This window comes from Orcinus orca, chromosome 6 (assembly GCF_937001465.1).
Source record: "Orcinus orca chromosome 6, mOrcOrc1.1, whole genome shotgun sequence".
NCBI classification, from domain to species: domain Eukaryota; kingdom Metazoa; phylum Chordata; class Mammalia; order Artiodactyla; family Delphinidae; genus Orcinus; species Orcinus orca.
In genome coordinates this window covers 80,111,242-80,137,402 of record NC_064564.1, presented here as the reverse complement: position 1 = coordinate 80,137,402, position 26,161 = coordinate 80,111,242, and the positions used below count along the sequence as shown (strand labels likewise).

At 41.2% G+C, this 26,161-nt stretch overlaps 1 protein-coding gene across 10 annotated transcripts in view; it reads right to left on the bottom strand.

Moving 5' to 3' along the window:
* The window catches only part of TLE4 (TLE family member 4, transcriptional corepressor), a 155,360-nt gene that overhangs the window by 115,973 nt on the left and 13,226 nt on the right, over positions 1-26,161 (bottom strand). For 6 of the 10 annotated variants that reach the window (XM_049711645.1, XM_049711646.1, XM_049711652.1 and 3 more), the window contains exon 5: positions 5,438-5,500. The exons of the other annotated variants lie outside the window; for them this stretch is intronic. In XM_049711645.1, coding sequence (XP_049567602.1) covers positions 5,438-5,500 — 63 coding nt within the window. The remainder of the gene's footprint in view (positions 1-5,437; positions 5,501-26,161) is intronic. 10 annotated transcript variants of the gene reach the window in all.

Sequence of the window (26,161 nt, the reverse complement as noted above, 5' to 3'; positions counted from 1 at the left end):
GTGTATCTGAAAAAAAATTCAGAGTAATGATAGTAAAGATATCCAAAATCTTGGAAATAGAATGGAGAAAATACAAGAAACATTTAACAAGGACCTAGAAGAACTAAAGAGCAAACAATGATGAACAACATAATAAATGAAATTAAAACTTCTCTAGAAGGAATCAATAGCAGAATAACTGAGGCAGAAGAACAGGTAAGTGACCTGGAAGATAAAATAGTGGAAATAACTACTGCAGAACAGAATAAAGGAAAAAGAATGAAAAGAATTGAGGACAGTCTCAGCCTTCTCACACTCTTCCAAAATATAGCAGAGAGAGGAACACTCCCAAACTCATTCTACAAGGCCACCATCACCCTGAGACCAAAACCAGACAAAGATGTCACAAAGAAAGAAAACTACAGGCCAATATCACTGATGAACATAGATGCAAAAATCCTCAACAAAATACTAGCAAACAGAATCCAACAGCACATTAAAAGGATCATACACCATGATCAAGTGAGGTTTATCCCAGGAATGCAAGGACTCTTCAATATATGCAAATAAATCAATGTGATACACCATATTAACAAACTGAAGGGTAAAAACCATATGATAATCTCAATAGAAGCAGAGAAAGCATTCGACAAAATTCAACACCCATTTATGATAAAAACCCTCCAGAAAATAGGCATAGAGGGAACTTACCTCAACATAATAAAGGCCATATATGACAAACCCACAGCCAACATCATTCTCAATGGTGAAAAACTGAAACCTTTTCCACTAAGATCAGGAATAAGACAAGGTTGCTCACTCTCACCACTATTATTCAACATAGTTTTGGAAGTTTTAGCCACAGCAATCAAAGAATAAAAAGAAATAAAAGGAGTCCAAATTGGAAAAGAAGAAGTAAAGCTGTCACTGTTTGCAGATGGCATGATACTATACATATAGAATCCTAAAGATGCTACCAGAAAACTACTAGGACTAAGGAATGAATTTGGTAAAGTAGCAGGATACAAAATTAATACATGGAAATCTCTTGCATTCCTGTATACTAATGATGAACAATCTGAAAGAGAAATTAAGGAAACACTCCCATTTACCATTGCAACAAAAAGAATAAAACACCTAGGAATAAACCCACCTAAGGAGACAAAAGACCTGTATGCAGAAAATTATAAGACACTGATGAAAGAAATTAAAGATGATACAAACAGATGGAGAGATATACCATGTTCTTGGATTGGAAGAATCAACATTGTGAAAATGACTATACTACCCAAAGCAATCTGCAGATTCAATGCAATCCCTATCAAACTACCACTGGCATTTTTCACAGGACTAGAACAAAAAATTTCACAATTTGTATGGAAACACAAAAGACCCCGAATAGCCAAAGCAATCTTGAGAACGAAAAACGGAGCTGGAGGAATCAGGTTCCCTGACTTTAGACTATACTACAAAGTTACAGTAATCAAGACAGTATGGTACTGGCACAGAAACAGAAATACAGATCAATGGAACAGGATAGAAAGCACCTAGAAAAACCCATGCACATATGGTCACCTTATCTTTGATAAAGGAGGCAAGAACATACAGTGGAGAAAAGACAGCCTCTTCAATAAGTGGTGCTATGAAAACTGGACAGCTACATGTAAAAGAATGAAATTACAACACTCCCTAACACCATACACAAAAACTCAAAATGGATTAAACACCTAAATGTAAGGCCAGACAGTATAAAACTCTTAGAGGGAAACATAGGCAGGACACTGTATCACATAAATCACAGCAAGATGCTTTTTGACCCACCTCCTAGAGAAATGGAAATAAAAGCAAAAATAAGCAAATGGGACCTAATGAAACTTAAAAGCTTCTGCACAGCAAAGGAAACCATAAACAAGATGAAAAGACAACCTCAGAATGGGAGAAAATATTTGCACATGAAGCAACTGACAAAGAATTAATCTCCAAAATATACAAGCAGCTCATGCAGCTCAATATCAAAAAAACAAAAAACCCAATCCAAAACTGGGTAGAAGACCTAAATAGACATTTCTCCAAAGAAGATATACAGATTGCCAACAAACACATGAAAGGATGCTCAACATCCCTAATCATTAGAGAAATGCAAACAAAACTACAATGAGGTATCACCTCACACCAGTCAGAATGGCCATCATCAAAAAATCTACAAACCATAAACGTTGGAGAGGGTGTGGAGAAAAGGGAACCCTCTTGCACTGTTGGTGGGAATGTAAATTGATACAGCCACTATGGAGAACGGTATGGAGGTTCCTTAAAAAACTAAAAATAGAACTACCATATGACTTAGTAATCCCACTACTGGGCATATACACTGAGAAAACCATAATTCCAAAAGAGTCATGTACCACAGTGTTCACTGCAGCTCTATTTACAATAGCCAGGACATGGAAGCAGCCTAAGTGTCCATCAACAGATGAATGGATAAAGAAGATGTGGCACATATATACAATGGAGTATTACTCAGCCATAAAAAGAAACGAAATTGAGTCATTTGTAGCAAGGTGGATGGACCTGGAGACTGTCATACAGAGTGAAGTAAGTCAGAAAGAGAAAAACAAATACCGTATGCTAACACATATATACGGAGTCTAAGGGGAAAAAAATGGTTCTGAAGAACCTAGGGGCAGGACGGGAACAAATTCAGAGATGTAGAGAATGGACTTGAGGACAGGGGGAGGGGGATGGGTAAGCTAGGATGAAGTGATGGCTAAGCTAGGATGAAGTGAGAGAGTGGCATGGGCATAATATACACTACCAACTGTAAAATAGATGGCTAGTGGGAAGCAGCCACATAGCACAGGGAGATCAGCTCGGTGCTTTGTGACCACCTAGAGGGGTGGGATAGGGAGGGTGGGAGGGAGACGCAAGAGGGAGGGGATATATATATATACATATATATATGTATATATATATAGCTGATTTACTTTGTTATACAGCAGAACTAACACACCATTGTAAAGCAATTATACTCCAATAAAGATGTTTTTAAAAATTAAATTAAAAAAAAGATTTTAAAATAAATTCTAATGCCGCAGCTGCCCTTCTGGCAGTGAGACTGTCACACAGAGAGCCAGTGTTAAAAGATCAGATTAAGAGCCTTCAGTCCTAGCACCAGGTGACGCTTGCAGCCATGCAACAGTGATTTTGCACGTCTCTGAAGAGACAGGAAATAGAATTCATCTTCCTCTAATAACCTGCCTCCTGCCCTCCCTCCAGAGTACAGTCCATCTGCCTCAGGGTAGAGGCAAGTAGTGCGATGCTCACAGAATGCCCAGAAGAGGAAACAAGGTGGGCAGGGTTCAGACACAAAACATCCGAGAGGCCCGCACTGGACGGGGCAACAAACATGTCTGTTGCCCACACATTAAAAGATATACACACACCTTAGGAAACTAAAAAACAGAAGAGCCAATTAAATCCAAAGCAAGCAGAAGAAAAGATATACACAGCAACAGCATTTAGAAAACCATGACACAGGTCATCCATTACACATGTCAAGGATTTCAACCAAGAAATGTCAAAAGTATTGGGGAAATAAACAGTAAGTAGTGAGATTATGGTGCCTATCCTCCCAGCTTAAGGCAGAAAAGGAGTTGCCAGTACCTCCCCACGGCTTTCCTCCACAGGGTGCGACTTCCTTAGCCAATTAATTCCAGTCCAGTCTTGCTCAGCACCACTACCATTACAGTCTGCTCCTACCGGGCCTGCTCACACAAACAACATAACTCATGTGGGAAAACGACCTACTGGCAAATCAGCTAGCTCCACCAACACCCCAAGATCTCCTCCCACATCTGAACATAACCCCACAGATCCTGCAAAAATGCCATGGGAATAAGCTGTACTGGTGATTATGTGTAGGAGTCTGTGTCTTCAGAAGCCTACAATCTAATACCCCCCCCCCAGGGAAAATTCAAACTTTTCCCTCTGCCTTGGGGAACAACACCTCAGCCTGGTCACAGCATGGTGGGTTACACATTCTTCCCATTCACCACCTCCATAAAGCAGAGCTGCTTAAAGTAAGAAGAAATACACGCTGGTATGGATCAGGCAAAGGGCAGCCAGACTTCTAAAGAAATGCAAACAGGCCCCTTGCCTCTCCTTCAGCACTCCACGTAATCTAGTCAACAAGCAGATCCTGAGCAGAAATAGGTAATTGGGAATCTAGTGGGCAGTGGTTTTGTGGTCACAGCTAAAGGACGAGAAAGACTTCCTTTGTTGTTTGTGATCCAGAAGAGCATTTGAGTTCAGGATATTAACTTAGGTCCATGGTTTGTGAATATGAGCGCCCCCAAAGGATACATTCCCATGAAAGTTCCTCATGGTTACTGAGGTCTAACCCAGCTCAGACCAGATAAGAAGTCAGATAGGGATCCATCCACATATCTATAACACACAGGAACGCTCAAACACCGGCTGCATGCTAACCTCGGCGCATGCCCACTGGCAGGCAGGCGGGTGAACCGTTCTCCTGAAAAGCAGTGACACAACTGAAGGGAAGGAGGGAAATGCCTCGGTGCCTTCCAGCCCACAACACCAAGCACTGTGGCTGCAAGACGTGCAGCTATTCCATTTATTAGCTTCTTCCTTCTCACAGCTGATCTTACCTGAGCAAATGAAGGATTCAGTAGTCCAGAAGCGAAAACTCTCTCTCCAGCTGGTGCACCTAAACTTTGTAACTACTAAAAGCAAGCAAGCAAGCAAGCAAGCAGAGGAGGAGAAAAAAAAAAAAAAAAGCCACCATGCACTAGAAATGCACCTCCTCATTCCACCATGTATGCACCTGTGGGCAGCGTGCACACTTCCACTAGTGGGAGCAGAAGAAAGCAAAGTGAGCTGCACGTGGGGGCTTGGCAAGGCGTGAAGTCTGTGGTACTCAGAGAAATGAGTCCACTGAGTCCATCTTTTGTGTCTTTTCCCCAAATGCACCCACAATGTAAAGACTTCATCAGGTAATAAGAAGTAACTTTTTAGAAGTTGCTAGCCAAAAGTTACATCAGTTTGTTTACTATGTAAAGGTTTTTTGATATATCTTCTGGCAACTCTTAATGCCCAGTGACAAAAGTATAGAACAAGCTCTTGGCTTCCGGGCAATTTTTCAATCTCCCCTATTAGATGCCATTATGACAAAGTCATAATTCTGAGCAACACTACGTAGTCCAATGACAGCAAAAGATTTAACACCTGAATTTTGCTTAGCACATTAGAAAATACTCCATTATATAAACACAATTATATTCCACTGAATGTTAATAAGGTGTAGAAGTTGGAATGCGAACACTGTATCTTAGAAATGTGCAATACAAACACCAAGAGACAGACGAGGCCAAGGAGTCAGTTTTATCTGCAAAACCACTGAAATGGTACCTTCCAGCCCAATGCTTGAAACCAACTGCCTTACCTCTTGGGACAGGAAAGGAATGACTTGTGCACAGATAGCATTCAGCCTCTTGACAATCTCTGCCTGCAAAGAAAAGAAAAGAAAAGAAAAAAAAAAAAAAAAGGAAAGGAAAGCAATAAAGAGAACAGTCAGCTGGTTACAAATTCCCGAAATATTAACAGGATGATATTAAAACACACTTTATATTCTGGCTGGCGGATTTCCTAAGGAAGAGGAAAACTCTCATCAGCAAGCCCATTAAAAGGAGGCAGTGACAACAGTGCCACATTAATAGCACAATTTATTAACCAGCATTCATCTTAAAAAGTCAACCTTCAAGCACCAGGACAACATAGAAAGGAATTTAATTTTCATGACTGGAAATCTGCTTTCAGAAGCCTTCAACGGGACCCCTGTTCATTCTAATGTGGATTTACATAAAACCTTGCGTCTTTTGAATTTAGATGGTAAAGATACATTCTTCACTATACCCCAACTTCCCTCACCTAATAACTCACTGGAGTTTGACATTTGCAGCCTTTGCTTTATTTAAACACAGGCACTGAGATTTCATGAGAAAGTCCCCAACCTCCTTAAAGAACAGCACCCAACCAACTCAGGTGAGCTGACTACTTCAGATCCTTAGTTATAAACTGTTGGGAAATGGCATGTTTTTGTCAACCATTAAAATTTCCAAATGTGTCCCACCAGGGTTTTCAGTGTGCAGAGGTTTAGAACATGCTAAAATCCTCCTATACTTAGCAGAAAGCAATTATTTATATATGGTGACTAACCTTGGGAACATTAATTACCATTGTACTATAGATCTGCAAAAGTCCCAATAATGTCAGATAATAGAGCGTATTCTCTATTAATTTGGTAAGTGTTCAAATTTTAGACAAATAGGATTCTACAGTAAGTTAAAAGAAAAAAAAAAAAGAAACGCCACCACTATGTTTTCTTTAAAAAGCTACCCAGGGGCTTCCCTGGTGGCGCAGTGGTTGAGAGTCCGCCTGCCAATGCAGGGGACACGGGTTCGTGCCCCGGTCCGGGAAGATCCCACATGCCGCGGAGTGGCTGGGCCCGTGAGCCATGGCCGCTGAGCCTGCGCGTCCGGAGCCTGTGCTCCGCAACGGGAGAGGCCACAACAGTGAGAGGCCCACGTACCGCAAAAAAAAAAAAAAAAACTACCCAGAACTTCACCTTAATTTACATTATCAGATGGCTCCTTATATACGTTAGTACGTGACATGTAGACAACAGGGTTTTTACACGCATATACACAAAAAACTTTTTTTCCAGTTTTATTGAGATATAATTGACATATGGCACTCTATAAGGTTAAGGTGTACAGCGTAATGACTTGACTTACATATATACTGTGAAATGATTACTGCAGTAAGTTTAGTTAACATCCATCAAAACAGCTTATTTTTTAATGATGGAGTGAGGAAAAAGGAGAGGCAAGAAGTGATGGGAGACAGAAAACATAAAGCAATTACTATTCCTGAGACATTCTTAATGTAAATTCCATCCAGGGTCAGTTCCTCATTTTACAGGAGGACAAAAATTCTCCTTTTCATGCCAAGTCATTACCAGAATGACAGCGGCACTCCACTTGTGCAATCTAGGTTTCCTTCTTTCATCAGCAACCCTTCTGACTTTGTGGCTACGCAATCTTTTAAATACCAGCACCTTAAAAACTTTGCCAGCCAAGAGAAAACACAAATTCACCATGAAGTTTCAAACCTAAGCTTTCCCTTCCAGCCTGCATTCCTAACAGGATGGACAAAAACCCAGTACCAATAAGCAGCAGTGAATAAGGACCCAACTGTGCTGACCTGATTTAATTTACTGCCCTGGCCCCGTGGAGCATTTAGCTATCCTTTAAGAATGCTTAAACCACCATGAAAAGCTGCAATGGGAATCACCAAACCACTCTCCACCTGGACCGAACATACCACAGTGGTTACAGGGTGAAATTCCAGTGCGAGCTGAGAAAATAGAGCAGCATGCACCAGACTGAAAGCACTAGTCTCAGAGGCATTTGGTTGTTAAGCTTTTTTAGGCAGAGGTGGAGGGGGAGAGAATAAAAGATAATGAGATACTTTGGGGCAAACCAAACTGATGATTCTAATGCTTAGAACCATCTGCCAAGCATATTTTCCTCATTATGTTGTTTACATAAATAAAATAGTCCCTTGCTAGGAGGGTTGAAAAATGTGTCGGCACATAAGAAAACTGAGTTCTCTAGTTTGCCTACATAACCCAGGCAACAAAAACTACCCTAAGGAAACTCACTCATCTGTCAAAATAAAGACCAAGAGGTACTTATTTGGCTCCTTTAATGTAGGGCCTAGGCCATGTTAAGTCTGAGCAACTATGAAAAAAAAATCTACATTTCCTTCAAAATAAATGTAGAAAAGCCAAGAAGTCGTTTTACTGACTCATGTATGTTAAGATACATACATAACAGAAAAAAGGGGGTAGAAACCTTCCAAACTTTTTCTTTAAAGGTCTCCTTTTGTCTAAAAGACTTCTTAATTTCTTTAAGTTGTCACGCCAACGGATTTTCCTGGTCAGGCTAATTGGCAGCAGGGGGGTAGGATGTGTGTGTGTGTTGTGTGTGTGTGTGTGTGTGTGTGTGTGTGTGTGTGTGTGTGTGTGTGTGTGTGTGTGTGTGTGTGTGTGTGTGTGAGATTTCATAAAATCAAGCGGGTCATTCCTCACTTTGAAAGCTAAAGTTGCCTCGGAAACACTGCTGCTTCCATGGGCATCTAATTTTGCCTCTTTTGTCCCACAGGACCCAGCTTTAGGGAGGCCATCATTTATTTACAGGCCTTTCCACTGGGCTTCAGCGATCAGCCAATAATACTGTGGACACACACTTCTAATGGCCTATGTTTTGAAACTGAGTCTAATCTAATGGCTGGGGCCCAAACTCCTTTTCCAGCACAGCCATTAAAGGATGTAGGTTATTGCTGTTGTCACCACTGATATTTGTCATTGTAATGTAATTAGGGCCCTAAAATGATGCATTACAGCCCTTGGCACAGCTTCTATTAAAATCTTTTCTTCTGCTCACTGAACTGCGACCTGCTTTCTGATGAATAACAGACAGACAGCTTTAGGGTAAGGAGCAGATTCATCAAAGAAGTATTTTTCAGCTTTGGGGAAAGAGACGGGGGAAAAAAAGGCAACCTAGGAGGAAAAGCACCAGGGGAGGAAAAGCCACAATATACATTTGAATTTCATCTGACCACTTGAAATTCTGATTGCATCTGATGAATCTTGCTTAGACAATATATTTCCCAGTCTTCGAATCACATGGTTAATCAGGGCTCTAATCTGCTATCCATCAGCCTATGCCAGTGCTGTAGCTTCCAATCAAATTTATAGGTGATGCGGCTCATGCATCCCTGAGCAAGTACATTCACAGCCCATTTAAACAGGCAGAGATTCTGAAATATAGCTGTGAGGGTTACTGGATGTTATCATGGTATTCAATGCTTTATGGAACTGCTAACTATTGCCTTCAGATGCCCATGATATTCCAAAATAGGATTAATGGCCTCCATAAAAGAACAATTGTTCATGCCAAAATATAACAAAATGATTGTTTTTGCAGCCATAGTTTGTTAAATACATTAACAATTTTGACACTTCTATTACGTTTTCTTCGATCCATCAATATATTCATGAAAAAGAAAAAAGTCCCACACGTACTATTTTCCTACCCTTAATTCACTACCATTCTATTTCCTCCTTCTATAATGTCCCTCCTTTATGCCACCCTCCAATAAAAAGAACCAATAAAAATAATGACCATTCCACTTAAAAAACAAAAAACCTGTTTGGGCAAAATTTTTTAGAAAAAGGCAACTTAACAAAAGAGGCATTCTATGAAATCCCTTGGTTATGCACTTGGCACCTGGCACATGAAGGCGGACAGACTAACCGACCCCGAAGTGGTGACGGCCAGTGGACTAGCAGCATGACCGGTTAAGTGATGAAACAGACAAACAGCGAGAAAAACCATTTATCGCTTTTTTCTTCACACTCCAACTCAAGAATCATTGCAAAATTTATTAACTACCTTGCATCATGGGAAAGTAATGTCACACACTGAAAAGAATGCCACAGTTCAATCCCTTCATTAAAAAGTAACAAATACTAAAGCACACAATATCGGATATTTTCTTTATTACTTGTAACAAATTAGTTATTTAAGTAAGACAAAAAACTAGTTAAGCCTACACTTTTATTGAATTACATCCCCTCAAATAGTCCTAATAAAAAATCTAATTTTTGATTATTTCTGCCTATGACTTCCTTAAAAAATAAATTTTATTTTAATGACGTAATAAACTTGAGAGAAAGTACAGATTACTTTATCGAAGACAAGTATCAAAAGCAATTGTTCGTTTAACAAATGTTTGTGTTTTTGTTCTCTCATCAAAATAGGAACAACACTACTATATAGTATTGTTGAAATAAAACAGAGTAACAAAACATTACTAAGAAACCATTTCAGTAGCCAATGGGGTGGGAGGGAGGGGCAAAAAACCTATTAGAGTTTCAAGAAAACATTCTTAAAGAATAACATTTCCCAACTGATTTGTTCTTGTACAGCAGTTTCTTTGCCAGAAAAATGTTTTAAGATGAATCTATGTATTGTATTAAGTGTTTTATCAAGAACATACACCCATCTATTATATTTAAACACCAAAAAGTGAAGAAAAATTCCCACTTATTCTATCTGAAATGCTTTTCAGAGTAAGTACAAATAAATCTTGCAACCCTCTCCTTCAACCCCTTTTACCACTACAGAACCAAGACTGCAATTTTTTGTTTCAATCCGAAAATATCTTGATTTGTTATTGATTTGTTCCAAATTATCTGAGAAACAGTACAACTTCTGGAAGTGATCCTGCCTGTCCATAGATTAAAAAGTCAGAAGACTAATGAGAAATTCTTCCCAACTTAATAAAAATCCAGACTACACATAGGAAGAAATATTCAAGTAGTACTATTTCTCTAAACTGGCAGCTCAGTGTTTATCTTGGCATCAAATTTCAACTTGACAAAAGAGGTAAGAACATGTAATAAATAAAATTCTTTGTATTTTTTAAAAAAGCCAGACTGGAATAAGGCTTAGAGATTTAGATCAAAGGTACTGTCAAGCACCACCAGCAAGCTGGTAAACCAGATGCCTAAGTTATTTTGGTACAGGTGATTATTTTGCACAAAGTATTTTATACTGCTTAATAAAGCAATAAAATGAAGTAGTAACATTGTAAGAATCAATGTAACAGGACATCTATGAGTTCCCTAAAGGACTGATTCAAACTACTAAGACTTTTTTTTTGCGATGTATTAAGACAATCTGTATGTAAAAGCTCTCATCATCCCACTTCCTCTAACAAGAAAGAGACACTGTCTCGGAGTACTCAATTAGTATTACCTTGAATGATATGAAAGTGCCAATATTCAACCATTTTTTTTTATCCACTCCCCCTCCCCGGTGAGTTTAACTAAAGCAATGATTCTGCTGATTGTGATATCTCAAGCAATGTCAATCTGCTTTGTGTTTTGAACTCATGTTTATGCTACTTTACTGCATGCCAATTGTGCTTTTAAAGTGCCCAGCATGCAGTTATTAACTGCATATACTGAGGTATCCCACTTGTTTGTCCTAACAAGATATTCAGGTGCTACTGTAGGAACACACAGGATGAGGTCTTTCCCAGAGAGTATCACAGAATACCTATATTTCACGAAACTATTTCCATCTATCCCCAAAGGTGAAGCTGTATCTTACTGAAGCATTTTTGCAATGGTTAGAAAAAAGGGTCCCTTCCTCTCACCTCTTGAGCTTTCTAGACGGTCTTTAAGGGAATTCCCAGATATTTACCTATTATCCTACCTACATCTTCCGGGCTCTGGTTATTGTGTTTAACTACTGTTCCAAATGTCAAGAGTGATATTTTATCACGGTTGAGAATGACAATCATTTTGCCTGACAGACATCCAGTTAATACCCCAAGGTCAAATCATTCTGGTTCTCAAGTCTGAAAAACACTGGAACCAATGGTAAGGTTATACTCAGCTCTACCAGAGGGGTGGGGCAAGGAAAATGGAAAAAAAGATGGGCGGGAAAAGTGGGATGTCAGGAGTAGGGAAAGCAAACGCCTTTCTCTGGTGGACTTAACCCCAGCCTCTGCAGAACCAGGTGGTCAGAGAACCTGATGACCGAATACCAAGACACTCAGGGTTCTGCACATGCTCATTTTCTCAGCACTCCTGGGCCAGTGTATCACACAGCAAGCCCTGCCAGCTATTTTCTGATTTCTCTTCTCTCTCTCCCTGTCTCTGAATCACTTTCTTCTTTTCTTTTTTTTTTGCCCTACTCTTTCCCACTGACATAAATGTACAGGTGCCTTGAATGAGGATTTCCAATTAAGCATTTTCATTCTCAGCAATGGTTGGAGGGCACAAATATTCCTTGTGCCCATAGTAGGCGAAGATATTCACCTTGGTTTCCCCCAAAATGATTTCAATGTACGTGAGAAATATCTGAAAACAGAGGAATTTGAATACTGGAATAAAACCAAAAAGAAAACAAAAACAATAAAGGGTCTTACCAAGCTCTCATCAAGGACACCTATTCTCCAGGAAAGCAACAAGCCACCTTTCATACACTGAGAGCCATGCTCTACTTTTCAGTCTATACTCCTAGGTTGGGCTAAAGGCTTCCTTGTCTACTTCCTTCTTGTTTATCTCCATTTTTCAACAAATCTTCATCTATATCCATATTCCTCAGCACTTCTTTTTCTCTTGTCCTTTCAATTCTAGAATGACCTCTATTGGTTTCCTCTTCCTCCTCCCAATTACATAAAATGTCAACTCTTTGAAGCCATCACTGCCAAGGTACCCTTCCATCCCCTTCAACTGTTTTCTCTGTTTAATAAAACAGTCAGCTCTTTTCAAAAGCAAAGTTTTGCTCTTCCGCTGTTTGCACTTACACCGCCCTGCCAAACACGTGCCCTACCATACAGGTCCCGGCACAGCAGGCAAGTGCATCCACAGGGCCCGCCAGAGATCTGACCCTGGCATCAAAAAATGGGGGTGACCAAAGCATGGCAAGGGTAAGGGAGAGTCCCTCTGCCTGGAGCCACCTCCCTCAGACCTCGTCATGGCTCACTGCCTACTCATCATTTCAGTCTCAGTCCACAGGACCCCTCCTCAGACAACTTCACTCAGCATCCTCTGGGGCTCCTTCTCCCTGTCACTCTCCAGCCCATTACAGTCTTCTTCACAACATTCATAATCACCTGAAATTACCTCACCTATGTTTTTTTTTTTTTTTGCAGTACGCGGGCCTCTCACTGTTGTGGCCTCTCCCGTTGCAGAGCATAGGCTCCGGACGCGCAGGCTCAGCGGCCATGGCTCACGGGCCCAGCCGCTCCGCGGCATGTGGGATCCTCCGGGACCGGGGCACGAACCCGTGTCCCCTGCATTGGCAGGCGGACTCTCAACCACTGCGCCACCAGGGAAGCCCTCACCTATGTTTTTGTTTACATGTACTAGCGTAGTGCTTCTCAAACTTTAGTGTGCATACTAATCACTTGGGAATGTGGTTAAAAATCCAGCCTAGAGTGGGGCCTAAGAGTCTACACTTCTAACAAACTCCAAAGTGACACTGGCACTAGGGGTCTGCAGACCAACATTAGGTCTGCAGCAAGGTTACAGAGAATGGAGGCTCAATGAGGGCAGAGAGAGATTTGTCTATACCCCAGTCCTGGTATGTAGAAGACACTCAAAAATATTTGTTGAGTGACCAGAAGAAACTGCAGTCCAGGTTCGGTGGTTGGAATCTCCTAAAATCTTTTGCAAGCATGCTAAAACTGTTTGGGAATAGTTATAGCACTTCAACCATAAAGGAATACCTGTCTAGAAGACCTGCTTATACTGATTTGGTCTGCTTACCTCTCCAACAACATCTTTTCTAGCATTTAGGATGCCATACTGCTCAAAAAGAATAATAAGTAATCACAGTGGGCCACAAAAGGAAATGCAAATCCACTCTGGACAATTCCTGACTGATAAGTAAATGATTAAAGCTTCCATTCTGAAACCATGGCAGGATGTGCGTTTTAAAAGATCATTTGCGAAATGCAAAGGAGATGCCACTCAACCTCCTTCCCAAGATTATTCACCAGACTGTGATCACCTGAGACACTGGAATCGGGGTATTTGTTAGAAGGCACACTGGGAGGGCACCTTGTATAGTGAGTCATGATAAATCTCCCCAACGGGACCTCCAGAGTGAATCAGTAATGGCTGAAGAGAAGGTCCTAGCCAGGGACCAGTACCCCTCACAGGTCTCACAGGAAGAGCGATTCCTGACAATTCCAGGTGTAGTGGGTCACAGGGGTTACACACATGAGCTCAAGTGTAGACCAGCTCGGGCATATCAACCCTGCTCAAAACTTGGACATTTAGTGGCAGGCTTGGGGAGCGACAGGCACAGCCACAGCATGAGGACCCCTAGAGAGAATATGCCACTGGAATCCCTTCCAAACAAGGTCCAGGAATTGCTGCAACACCACACTCATGGGATCCCATGTATGGATTTAGATACGCGAATCCACTCCCCACAACCCCAGACAAACCTGTGTGAATATGCTCACTGTAAGAGGGTTCTAATAATTAGGAAGGCTTTACTTAGAATATACTACTTCCTTGCCTGTTTCTGTGGAGTTTTTCTGTCATGGGTGCAGTGTATGCCCCACAGAAGTCCACTATCACCTCACTGATTCCTCACCCCAACTCTTTAGTGACTCACACAGGTACGACTCCTATACACTGGGAGAAGCTGCCTGTGACAGGCTGCTTAAGAAATTAAAAAAGAAATCTCATACCACAGACTAAGAGCTCTCTATAATCAGAAAAATAATAGCATTTTCCCTATCATCAGGCTCACATCTACCTCTGCTTGTTTTCTTCTTTAATACTTCATTAGGCAGTTGAGAACTGTAAAGGTGTAGAGCACTATTGTCATCTGTTTGTGCTCCTGTATTCCTAGTTACTTTTAAAATGTATATCAAGCTGCTTTTTATTGTGCAGGCAGTTTAAAAATTTTCAATATGTGAACCTTAGGAAAAGCCAAAACCACGAACGTAATACTGCCTTTCCGTCCAGTCAACAAATATTTATCAGGCACCTACTATCTGTCAGGCCTACTTTAGGTGCTGACACAGGGATTGGAGACACAGGAGTGAACAAGACGAATAAGTCCCTGCTGTCATGGAGTTCACACTGTAGGAGTAAGGAGACAGAAACAAACATACACATATATGAAGAGGAATTTCAGATGCTGAAAGGTGCTATGAAAAAGATAAAATGGAGGGTTGAAGAGAAAAGCCTGGGGCAGAGAGGAGATCTGGTTTGAATGAGATGATCAAGGAAAGACGAATAAAGAAGCGATTTAAAAGGTGAAATGTGGCTGGAAGCAGCATCACCCAAAGCAGGTTCTATACCAAGTTCTGCAGATGTCATTAACAAGTATGATATACATAAAGAGCTCCTTGGTCAGATGACCTCGCAGAGCTTAAACAAAGTTAAACACGATTCTTTTCCTGCTGACATCCCACAGCCTCTCAATTGACAATGTAATAAATCTTTGGAAAAGTGTACATAAAAATGCAGTACTAATCAAACTTCTCTGACTATGGAACCCCTTCTTCTCAAAGCTCTTAGAGGAGATTACATTTCATGGGAAACATTGAGCTGGTCAATGGTTTCCAGCCCTGGCTTTACACTAACATTAGTAGTGGATCCTTCCCAAACACCAACGCCCAGGCCTCACCCCAAGCCAATGAACTCATACTCTCCAAGGGTAGAACCCACACGTCAGCATTTTATTTTAAAGCTCCCCAGGTGATTCTAATGTACAGGCAGGATTGAAAGCCATTAAGCTGGAGCACAGGATGCATGCAATGAAAAAACACGAGTGGAAAATAAGGACAGAAAGGGTTCACAGGGGTCATACTGTGGAAGGTCTTGAATGCCACACTAGAGAGCTCGAACTTTATTTGGAAGGCAGCAAGGACCTATCAAGGACAATTCCTAGGAAAGCTAAGATAAATACCAGACAGGAGGTCAAGACACTCCAGGGCATTTCTGCTCTCCACCCCCTTCTTGCCACTGATTGTACTTGAGTGGCTGTGGAAGGGCAGAAGAGATTTATAACCACAAAACATACCGCAAGAGGAAAGATGGAGGATGAAAGATAATTTCAGAATAGGAACAATATGAATTCCCATAGCATCACAAACGTAGGAAATTCAACAAGACATTTTCAGATATCAGCTCATTCATTCACTCCGACTCTAAGCTAGGAGCTATGGTACAATCAGAGGTAAATGCCGAATTAATCTGGACCCTTTGACGTTTTTATAATCTAGTATAGCGGAAGACTAAATGGAAATAAACACAATAACGGACAGCACGTGGTACCTAGGTGGTACACAGAGGAGCCCGAGCAATGCAAGGAGGAGAGCGGAAGAAACCCCTTCTTGCTGAAGTCATTACAGAGGCTCTGGGGAGACAGCAACATCACGTTAGCCATATTAATTCCACAGTTTTTCAATACTTGTCTCTATACTGCCAGGCACTATGTTACCCTCTGAGAAAAGAGAAGGGGAACAAGACAGGATTTATGGAGGCCATAATCTAACAAATGAGACAGACACTGAAGAAAACAAAGTGCAAGGTATTTTTAAGTGCTTAACAGGAGACACTGTTTCCCTGAGTAACTGAGGGTGAAGTGAGTATGCTAGACAAAGGAGAGAGCGGCAGGGGAAAGGGCAAGAACATTCCAAAAAAGGATCAGCGTGGGACATTCAGAGTCTAAAAATGGGACAAGTGAAAGGGGACAAGATGAGGCTGAATAAGAAGATCCAGAAGAACCCAACGTACTGGGATTATCTCCACCCAGGTTAGGCCAGTTAGGAGACAACCAGATTACTCGTGGTGAGAGTCATCACCATGTCTCACCATGTGGTGGCTAAAGGTACTACTCGTGACCACGATCAGTATCGTCGTCCTCTGCATCCCAGCGTTCATGGATGGTTACCTCTGGGCCAGATATTTCACTTAACTGTAGACCAATTTTAAGAGGATGACTTCTGTCCCCATATTGAAGCCACAGAAGAGTAAACTGGTTAAGCCATTCACCACGATCAGAAAGCTGGAGGAGCAACTGAGAATAGATTCCAAGAGACCAGAAGACTGACTGGGTGTGGCTAATAAACGAGAGGGAAAGGCAATCATAACCTCCCTCTGGGTTTCTGGCTTGAGAAATCGGGTGGATGCTGCTGGCATTTCCTGAGATAAAAATCTCTGGACCACAAGCAGACTTGTGGGGGAGGATGTCATTTGGGGACATGTTGAGTTTTAAGTACTTGTGAGACATTCAAGGGAAAGGAGGACTTGGTTACATGCAATGGTCTCAGAGGAAAGATCCAGGCTGCAGAAAAAAATGGGGACTCATCTACTCAGCAGAGTGGTCAAGATCACCTAGGTAAAGGGTAAAAGAAGAAGAGGAGAGAGACTTGTTGGAAGTACTGGCTAGATTTCCTGGAGTGGAGAAGGGCCCTTGAACAATGACCCAACATAGATAGATACAGAAGTGTACCCAGAGCTCCCATAAGCCCAGATAAGGGAGCAGAGAAGGCAAAGGCCGCAGACACGGCAATCAGCCAGGAGGCCAGCACAGCCATCCCAGCATGACAACAAGGGTCTGATGGGAAGTGATGGGGAGGGCAAGGAAAGGAGACAGGCTGCACAGGGAGAATCAGCGGCATGCTGTGACGTCAATAGATTTGGACAATGAAAGGAAGTAAGGAATCCATGATTCCATCCAACACGTAAAGCTTGGATATGGCACTACCATTCATTAATAAGATAGGGGAGTCACAAGGCTGATTTCAAGGTTTACTTGGGGGGACAGTTATGGAAAGGCAAGGAAAGAATACAGACTTAAGTGGCAGAACATTCTGCAAAGCACACCAGACATTGTGAATGATAAACTGTGCAGTGCCAAATCCCAGGTTAACTCTAATTACTCATCCAGCGGAACCATGACTTTAAAGCAAACCCTAAGTGATTTGGGACTCCATTTCTACAACCATGAAATGGGAAGAATGCTGCTGCCCCACATCTCACTGGCAGAAATATTTATGAGAGTAGACTTATTAATATAATCCCTTAAGGTAAGTAAAGTGGTACAGTTTGGTTTAAGACAGACTGAGATTAGATAGTGCTACAAATTGAGTAGCTGTATTGTTAGGTATCGATTGAAGCTTAGGGCTCTTCCTGTCTCTCAATTAAGAAGACATCCCTCACTAATTTATACTACACGGGGGAAGGGCTGCAGATCTAAAGAGGGGTGGGAGGACAGACTCACCAGCACAGTAATAATAAAGGACAGTGCCTCCCGACTGATGGAAAAGAGGAATGAGGTCAAAGGCCTGGCCCCAGAAATTTTGCTGTTTCTCCAGTTTCGTGCACTGTGACCCAGAAAAGACATTCTCAGTATTTATGTTTCGCTACTGGCAAAGGATCTCTCTTCCTCTTTTCTTGGTAAACAGATACTTGCCCTGGATGCAGTAAATTTTATATACAGTAGTAAAGAGTAAAGAATAGGAGGCTGGGGGCAGAGGAGGAGAGGGAGAGGGGAAGTCAGGCTCAACTTCAAAGCTTCTTGCAATTTAAGGCCACAGGTAACTGTTAAGTGAGACTTACAGAAAACACATTCTTTCTATTAGGAAGATGGTGAAAATGAAAAACAAAACTTCTCTCTAAAGCAAGTTATGAAATTAAGAAGTCAGAAGTACTCAGAAGAATTTAAACGAGTTTTGCATTAACCAAAACACAAAAGGCGGTGCCTCTCAGCTTCCTTCTTGTGAGTGTGTCAAACTCCTTGACTTAATATTTTACACACATCGAACTTGATCTTACCTTTCACCTAACTTGCTTTTACTTTTTTAGTTTGGGGGTTACACTTTCCTTCATTTTATGAACTTCAATTTGTCTATTCCTAATCTATAAAACAACCCTGATAAACCTGTTGATTAAACATTCTAAAGCAGTGCTACTGAAAGCAGTCAGTCCCCAAACTGTTATCCATCAGCAAGATAATGGGCTCATGCCAGAATTAAGTCAACTACTGTTTACTTCAGCTAGATAGGTTTTTTTGGTTGTTGTTCCTCGGTTTTGTTTTTTCAACAATAAAGACATTCCTGATGAAGGGGGCAGTGCATTGATTTATGGTCTGGTACAAGCTCCCCACCATAACGCCCACCATCAGCAAATAGTGCACGGACCTGCCCCAGTCCATGGACCACACTGAGTAGCACTGCTCCAGAGCAACATTCCTACGATACAAACTGTAACTTCTCATTGCCTGGTAGTTTAGGTGATAGATATTTTCCTTCAACACAACAGAACTCTCCAACACAGCTCCAATGAGCGGAGCATTCCCTGATCCCCTGCCTGGTTTGTGTAGAGACGCAAGTGTCCACAGTTAACATTTAACTATGTAAGGGGTAGGTGATGGTTTAGAAATCAGTTCTGCAGACACCCCAGCCACAGGGTCTTCCCACAAGATCATGCTGCCTCCTAGTCTGATGCTGTGCAACAACAAACAAAAATAAAATACCACAATTATATACTGTATTCTTATTTCTAAATGACAGGGTTAAAGGAGAGCATGACAAATGTTACAGCTTAAGAATGTTTTCACATCTTTCACAACAAAATATACTCCAAAATTGGAGTTCTCCTTGCTTTAACTTGTTTCTTTTTCTGCGAAGAATGTGCCAACATGAGAAACCAAATTACAACAAGATATACTGCTTCATGATTCTGTTTGCCCATTTACCCAAAATATTGCTCAGGAATTAGAGGACAATATGAGCAGGGCAGCCATGAAGGACGAGAAGAAAGGAGCCAGAATTTGAAAGTATAAGTACCTATCAGACTGGGGTCTCAGTGAGCAGAGAGGGGCAGAAATGAAAAGTGCCCCTCATCTCTCTAGCAATGAAACAACCCCCAAACATCAGCTGGAGCTCAGCCAAGCTACCTAAGCAAGATACCATTAAAATTACTTCCATCTGCTGAACTGTTCCAAAGATGCTTGTCTGGAACTTAAGCAAAGAGAGGTTACGCAGAGATACCACACTACCTATCAATCTTGACATCCTAAGTGGAGAGTCTCATTCAAACAGCACACAGACTCCCATGTACTACAACAACTACACCATGGAAATAAAAAATAACAGATTTGGAAGAAATTTCGGAGATTTTGGAGAGTCTCTGGCTCCTTGCTACTAAAAACGTGGTCAGTGGACCAGAAGCATGGGCATCAATGGGGCATCAGAAATGGACAATATCAGGTACCACCCTAGACTTGCAGCAACAATCTGATTTTATCATGATCCCCAGTGATTTGTAGGCACATCAAAGTTTGAGAAGCACTGCTCTGGTTCACTGGTTCTCAACCCAGCTGCACGTCAGAATGACCCCTGGAACTTTGAAAAATACTGATGCCCAGGCCCCAGGCTGGGGAGCCCAGGACCCAACATCTTATAAAACATACTGATCCAGTCCTATTCCCTTGTTTTATGGATATAGATGAGGAACTGAGACTCAGAAAAGTTAGATGATTTACCAAGATCACAGGAAGTTAGTGGCTGAAATAGGAGTAGATCTAAAAAATACTTAGGATTGTGTTGCCCGTAAAAAAAAGCTGAAGAAACTGTAAAGTTACCAATAAATCAAGCTAATTTTAAAGATCTAAGGTTTCATTTTGGTATATACTTTTTCATACTTTTAAATGAAACCAAAACATACTTATGTTTATTTTATGTATTACCCCTTGAACCTTGGCCAGTTTTTTTCGATGCTGGGGGTGGCAGGGGGCATAATTCTCCATCAGCCACAACACCATTGGTGGAAACACAGTGAAGACTCAGCTTTCGGCTTCTGCCTAGGTCACAGTGGCAGGATTGTGGCTGACTCTTTTTCTTTCTTTATTTCTAAAATCTCTTTAATGTGAATATACTATTTCTTTAGGAAAAAAAAAAGAAAGAAGAAAGAAAAATAAGGGGAAAAAAGCATTCCGAAACCACCTTTTAAAGATCTCAATTTAACTTAGATCGAAGAGTCCAAAAACAAGGACAATCGCTGTGTTCTAGTAAAAGCGTCCAAAAGTACAGAAGTGATACTTGGCATACCTAAGACAAAAAACTTCTGCCACGGGCTTCCCTGGTGGCGCAGTGGTTGAGAGTCCACCTGCCGATGCAGGGGACACGGGTTCGTGCCCCGGTCCGGGAGGATCCCACATGCCGCGGAGCGGCTGGGCCCGTGGGCCATGGCTGCTGAGCCTGCGCATCCGGAGCCTGTGCTCCACAACGGGAGAGGCCACAACAGTGAGAGGCCCGCGTACCACCAAAAAAAAAAAAAAAAAAAAAAACTTCTGCCACAACTGCTGACCCTTTTGGTGTTGATGTCATTACATTTAAAATGCCCATAAATTAGCACTAGATACATGGGGGTGAGGTGGGAGGTATGGGTGGAGTGAAGGAAATTAAAAGCTGTGGTCAGACTTGAAAAAAATACCCCATAAAGCAACGTATGTTTCTGACAGTTGAAACAGACTGCATGACAGACAGCAAAACCACATTTCCGCATGTTTTTTTTTTTTTTCTGGAATGGATCTGTGGCTTTATGCCACCAAGCAGTATTTTGGTTTACCAAAATGTACTCTATGGCCTTTTTAATTTCATGTTTACTTAACTTTCCTTACTATCACTGTTGTTCTCACTCAACTACAGCAGCTTAAGACAAGTGTCTTAAAGGAGGAAAAAGTTTAAAATACAGAATATGCCTCACATTAGGAAAAAAAGAAAATTAACCACACACATGTAATTCACATTGACTAAAGCATCCGTTGTAATTTTGGTATATAGCTCATACATAATGGACAATGGGAGTAATTATTGAAATATAGTAGTTTCTCAAGACAATTACAGACTCAGCCTCGTGTTTACATAAAATTTCTCAACACAAAAAGGATAAAGAATCACTGACCTATTCACAGTTTTTGGCCAAATGATAGAAAATAAAAAGCAACAGAAGAAAAGAATGACTGGAGCAGAATTTCCATAGCTGATGAATAATTTAAAGGATTCTGTACCTATTTTTAATGTCAAAAAAAAAAACGTTAAAAGGAAAAAAGCCAAAATCAGATAATTTGCAAACTCCCACTATTATATCTATATAAAGGTAATGGCAGTAATCAAGCAAAATGATGAAGAAAATCTCTCTCATACACTGACACAAAGGTCAAACACCTTCCTTAAAATGGTAAGTTCCTAAAACCACTGACCACAAAGGGCTGCCTGGCAAAGTCCACTGTGGTCTGGGTATAGAATTAAGGCACAAATACAAATCTTGCTGAAAAAGAATACCTGAAGTTCTTGGTAAGAAAACAGACTTGGCAGGAGATGAAGGGAAGGTGCTGATATGAAGGCAGGGGAGAAGCAACAAACCCCTGTCCTTCCCTCCTCTTCCGTGTATCACTCTTCCTCCTCCCTAGGCACCTCATCCCCTAGCATAATCAAGACCAAGTTTCCCCTCCAAGGTCTCTTTTTCTATTAATGGCACCTTGATTCTGAAAGTCTGCAGAGGTCAATGTTTTAGGCCTTTCTCTGTTCATTTCCACACCCCTCATTCAATGAACTGCGGGGGTCACTTGGGTTCCTCCTTTCCAGTACCTGTCACCTCTTCAACCCAGCCTCTCTCCTTCATGTCCCTCTCCACTCAAATCATTTCAACCACCATTTACTGAACATTTTCTGCCAGGCCCCATGCTACTTGCTGAGAATAGAGCAAATAAACAAAACCGACACAGTCCCTGCCCTACTGTCTTCCCTATGCTTTCCCTCAATAGCCCATGTAACAGAACCAGCATTTAAGGCCTTCCATAATGCTTCCCAAACCCACCACCTCAACCATTCTCTCCTCTACCAACCAACCAAGCTGGAAATGGTAACCACCACCTGAACATGGACAACACTTTCCTGTCTCTGTGCCTTCCACTTGGAATCCTCCCCTTTCCTTTCTTCCTGCCGAAGAGACCTCCTCCTCTGAGGTCCCACTAAAATGTCCCTACATCCTCTGTAACAGGATTCTTAATCACTTCCAAGCCAGAAACACTTCCTCCTCTTCTGCCTATGTCACAAGTGTGCCATCACCACACACTGCCATGTACTATTCACACTGGTCGAAATGCCATTAAAAGATTAGAATCCATGGAGGCAAGAGTTCTACCTCCCCTAACTCCCTAACCCTCAAAGCACCCTGCACAAAGTCTGAGGTCAATTAGCATTTGCTGAATGAACGATTATAAGCCACCATAGCCTTTGCGTTCCATCTGAGGTATCCAACACTGCCAACTCCTAACCATGCAACTCTCCCAGTGAAGGAAGAATAAACAACCTCATGAGGATTCAGTTCTTTTTCAGGTTTAAGTCTTTAGGTTATAATCTTAATCTCTGTAGGTCTAGTTCTAAATATTCAATTTGAGAAGCTAAAAATTTCAATTTAGAAAGTTTATTTTTTGCACGAGCTTCAAACAAACAAACAAAAACGACAAATGCATGCCCCCAAACTGTGAAATCAACTATCAAAGAAAAAGTGGAATTTATAAATCTTGGGAAGTTGGCATGAATACCATCTCACAATACAAATCCAACAAAGATCTTACCAAATTTTTTTCTATATACGTCCTAAACTGATGCAAAATATCCTAAATTCTTGCTTAGATTTTAAGAAAATCCTATTGGCTATGCTTAGATCTTGTTAAAGTATGTCCTAACAATGGGTCTCCTTCTTAAGGTCAGCCATATCAAGCACTTGCAAGTGAGCTGCCGTTTAAAAAGGTTGTTGTACATAAATGTACTATGTGTGGCCCAGTCTCCCAGATCTGAAACCTCAAAAATGTAAACAATTTTTTAAAAAAATTTTGAAGGCTTACAAGGAAGTAGAGCTGTCATCTCCACATTCCTGGAACCTACATAAAGGAGAAAGTTTAAGGACACTCTGGAATAGTGCAGGACACAATTTTTCCATTAAAAAGCCCAAACATACACTCTGTCTTCCCCAACTTGGCCAAAAATTGCTTAAGCAAGTAACTGTGGAAATGACACCACGTTTTTTATTGGCCACTTTAGGTGAACTATAATATTTTTTGAGGTTAACCAAGGTAGACATACTTAGAGGTAATAAGCCAAACTCCCAAACAGTTCGACATGCTCCCTCAAATCAAAAGCCTTTAGAACAGTCACCCGCCTTCATAGCACGGCACAATGGAATATGCGAAGGGAAAAATTAAGCCCCAATAAAACATGTTCATTGAACAGTGCCCAAATATTCAAAAATATAATAAACCCATGTGAGTAGACTCCCAGGCTACTTAGAAAACTCAAGACTCCATTTTGTTTATCACAATGTGGTCAGGACTAGACAAACTCAAGCACAATGCACTTTGGCCCAATCAAGAAGCTAAGTGAAAGAGCAGAAGGACTATTTGGTAGCAAGGTCTGCCTTGATTTTTCAGCTGGGGTAGATCAGGCCAAGGTGTTATGCTGAATTCTCAGGTGGCCCAGTCTATCCTATCTTGGTAATAACCCAACAGGTATCCCAGAGAATGGCTGAAATACTGGGACTGTTCAGCATGGACAAAGGAAGGCTAATGAAGGACAACACTTTTGAAAAACTGTTACCTAGAAAGGAGCTAAGAAGTAAGAGTGGGACTTTCCTGGCAGTCCAGTGGTTAAGACTTCGCCCTTCCAATGCAGGGGATTCAGGTTCAATCCCTGGTCAGGGAGCTAAGATCCCACATGCCTCACCGCCAAAAAGCCAAGACAGAGAACAGAAGCAGTACTGTAACAAATTCAAGAAAAACTTTTAAAATGGTCCACATCAAAAAAACTTAAAAAAAAAAAAGAATTAAGACTAATTCTCGGACCCTCAATGGGTAGCCAAGACAAATGGGCCTCACTTAAAACAAGAAATTTCCAATGAAAAAGATGATTACAGAAGACCATGTAACACCCTCATTCTGAACCTGAAATAAGAACCCACCACCACCACCAACCCTACTTTGCTAATCATCATGAGAACAGCATAAGAAAACGTGAAAATACAAGTATGGTTTGACAGGTTCTCTCAAAATTATGTAATTAACTAGAGAAGCCAGACAAGGCTGACGCTTGGCCGCTACCCATTAGAATGCCAGTAGCACCTCTGAGCTGTGACAACCACAGATATCTGCAGATGCTGTCAAATGTCCTTGGGAGAAAGGAACTGCCCTGTCTGACACCACTGCTCTAGAGAAATAGTTCCCAAACTCCTCCATTTGGGTCCAGTTTTCCTCACTGGATCAGTGAGTGCTATGAACTCTCTTCTCCCACAGAAGAAGGCATACAATTTTGCATAGAAGTTCAAGGACTTTGTGGATACTTTAAAACCCAGCCAAGGACCCCCCATCTGGACCTCCATTCATCTGGAGATGAATCCAATCCTAAATTTTAAAACTGCCCAACTGCCAGCTCAAGGGCCTGTGGCAGAACTGCAATGAGAACTCCTAACCTCGAACTGCCTACCGAGGCCATCGTTACTCTCCCTAAGAGTCCTGCCTAAGAGCTCAGAAACAAAGCTTATATACTGGTGGTTGACACTCTACTATAGGAAATGCAGTGCAATGAAAAATTAAACCATCCCTTCAGTTGCTCCAGCGTTTCCTCTGTTAAGTTCCAAAGACTGTTTCAGATGCCAGAAATACAGGAGTAACACAACACATTCTTCTTTTGGAGCTTATATCTTAGCGATGGATCTCTACTACGATCTCTACTATGATCTCTACTGAGCTCTACTATGTCCTTGATTCATCAAAGGTCAAGATTATACATTTCCCCCTTCTTTTATTTAATTACAGTTAACTTATTATAAACCAAGCTGAAAAGTCCAAACCTTCTCTAAGTAAAGGACAATGTGAGAAACCCAAGGACTTAAGATCTCAAGTTCATTGTAAGCCAGTTTACAGGCCTGCAGTGTCATCAGGGTAAACCTCAGCTAAAGAAACTGACATCGGCACTGGATTCTGGAAGGATAACTAATCCCAGGAGCTAATTACACAATAGGTAATAAACTACTACATATACACCCACCTCTTAACACTTCGGGAGAAAATTACTGGATCACATTATAATTCATGTTATTTCTGAAGTTGTACGATTAAATTTTCTAACACTATACATGCCAAATGAAAAGCACAAAAGCTAATCACTTTAAAGCAGCACTGGAATTATATTATATACATATAAAATACATATAATTTTTGGGAATTCCCTGGTGGTCCAGTGGTTGGGACTCAGCTTTCACTACCGGGGCCAGGTTCTATCCCTAGTCAGGGAACTAAGATCCCGACAACCGCGGCGTGAACAAAAAAAAAAAAAAAAAAAAACTCTGAAAACAGGTGTTAAAAGGGACTTTCTGAGACTAAAAAGAAGTCTCACTTCTGTTCATTGGGTCATAGAAAATAACCAAAACCAAATGGTCATTTTAGACCAAAGGAACTAAAAGAGATCTCAGTGTTCACTTACACTCCAATTT